The 1114-nt window shown below is 36.1% G+C and overlaps 1 protein-coding gene across 1 annotated transcript in view; it reads left to right on the top strand.

Moving 5' to 3' along the window:
- pex19 (peroxisomal biogenesis factor 19) overlaps window positions 1-1114 on the top strand; it is a 16604-nt gene that overhangs the window by 11727 nt on the left and 3763 nt on the right. The window contains exon 7 of the mRNA XM_015399540.1: window positions 1012-1056. Within this exon, the coding sequence (XP_015255026.1) occupies window positions 1012-1056 (45 nt within the window). The remainder of the gene's footprint in view (window positions 1-1011; window positions 1057-1114) is intronic.

Here is a 1114-nt window from a genome sequence, read left to right as displayed (position 1 = left end):
TTTGTGAATTCAGTTCAATAATTGTTAAAATATATCTGTCATTTGTGTGTTTTTAGCTTTCTTCCTGTATGGGAAGCTTTTCAAAATTTGAAACATTGGTGTAGTGGTTTATGTTAAAATAAACCTTTGGGTTAAGTTGTCGCAAGCAGGTTTTTCTTGGGTTTCTTGTGAATTTGGTCTTAAATTTTTTTTCAAGTGACATTAAAAAGTCTTGAATTTAACTTGCCTTCTGCTGTAGGAACCCTGATGTTAATAAACTTTTTTTTTTGCTAAAATTGAAACTTGTGTCCGGGGGTTCTGCATGGAGTTTGCATGTTCTCCCTGTGCATGCGTGGGTTCTCTCCGGGTACTCTGGCTTCCTCCCACAGTCCAAAAACATGACTGTTAGGATAATTGGCTTCTCTAAACTCTCCTTAGGTGTGAGCGCGCATGAATGGTTGTTTGTCCTGTTTGTCTCTGTGTTGAGCGTGACAGAAATGGATGGATGAAACTTGTGTAACATTTTTTACCACTGTGCCATTTTTACCACCTAAATTTGGAAGATAAAGTTATTTCTGCTTCATAATCTTCCATCTAAAATCTGCAGCATATGTCAGAGATGGGTTAAAGATCTAACCTATTTCTAGCACAAACCCTTCTACATTGGGAGGTCATTAAAGACCTGTTGTGTGATGTTGAGTTATGGCCTCACTTTAACTTTAACCAAAAATATCTGTTGCTGTTAGAAAAAAAAATGAATAGAAGAACCTGCAGCCTTCTGCATCTTATTGTGATTGAATAATGTTGGACATAATCAGAAGCTACTGAACATGTGACATTGATCCTGATTTCAGTTAGATTGTTGCAGTTTAATCATTTCTCCAAGCTATCTGGCATTTATGCTTGAAAAAAGGTTGATTTTAATTTTGTTTTGAATGTGAGCATTGACAGTAATTTAGGTAAAAATAGAGAGATATTCAAAATAACTGTAGTGAGACTGAAATAAATGCTGGATATTTGTTTGGTTTACAGCTGCAGGATCTTGGTCAGCCACCTAAGGAGCTGGCAGGAGAAGCGGTGAGTCATGAACTTAGATAACTTTTATTGTCACTTTGTATACACATAGTGTATAGAA

Source organism: Cyprinodon variegatus, unplaced genomic scaffold (genome assembly GCF_000732505.1).
Source record: "Cyprinodon variegatus isolate N-32 unplaced genomic scaffold, C_variegatus-1.0 Scaffold1023, whole genome shotgun sequence".
NCBI lineage: Eukaryota > Metazoa > Chordata > Actinopteri > Cyprinodontiformes > Cyprinodontidae > Cyprinodon > Cyprinodon variegatus.
Note: the sequence above shows the minus strand (reverse complement) of the source record. Positions and strands in the feature narration are given on the sequence as shown.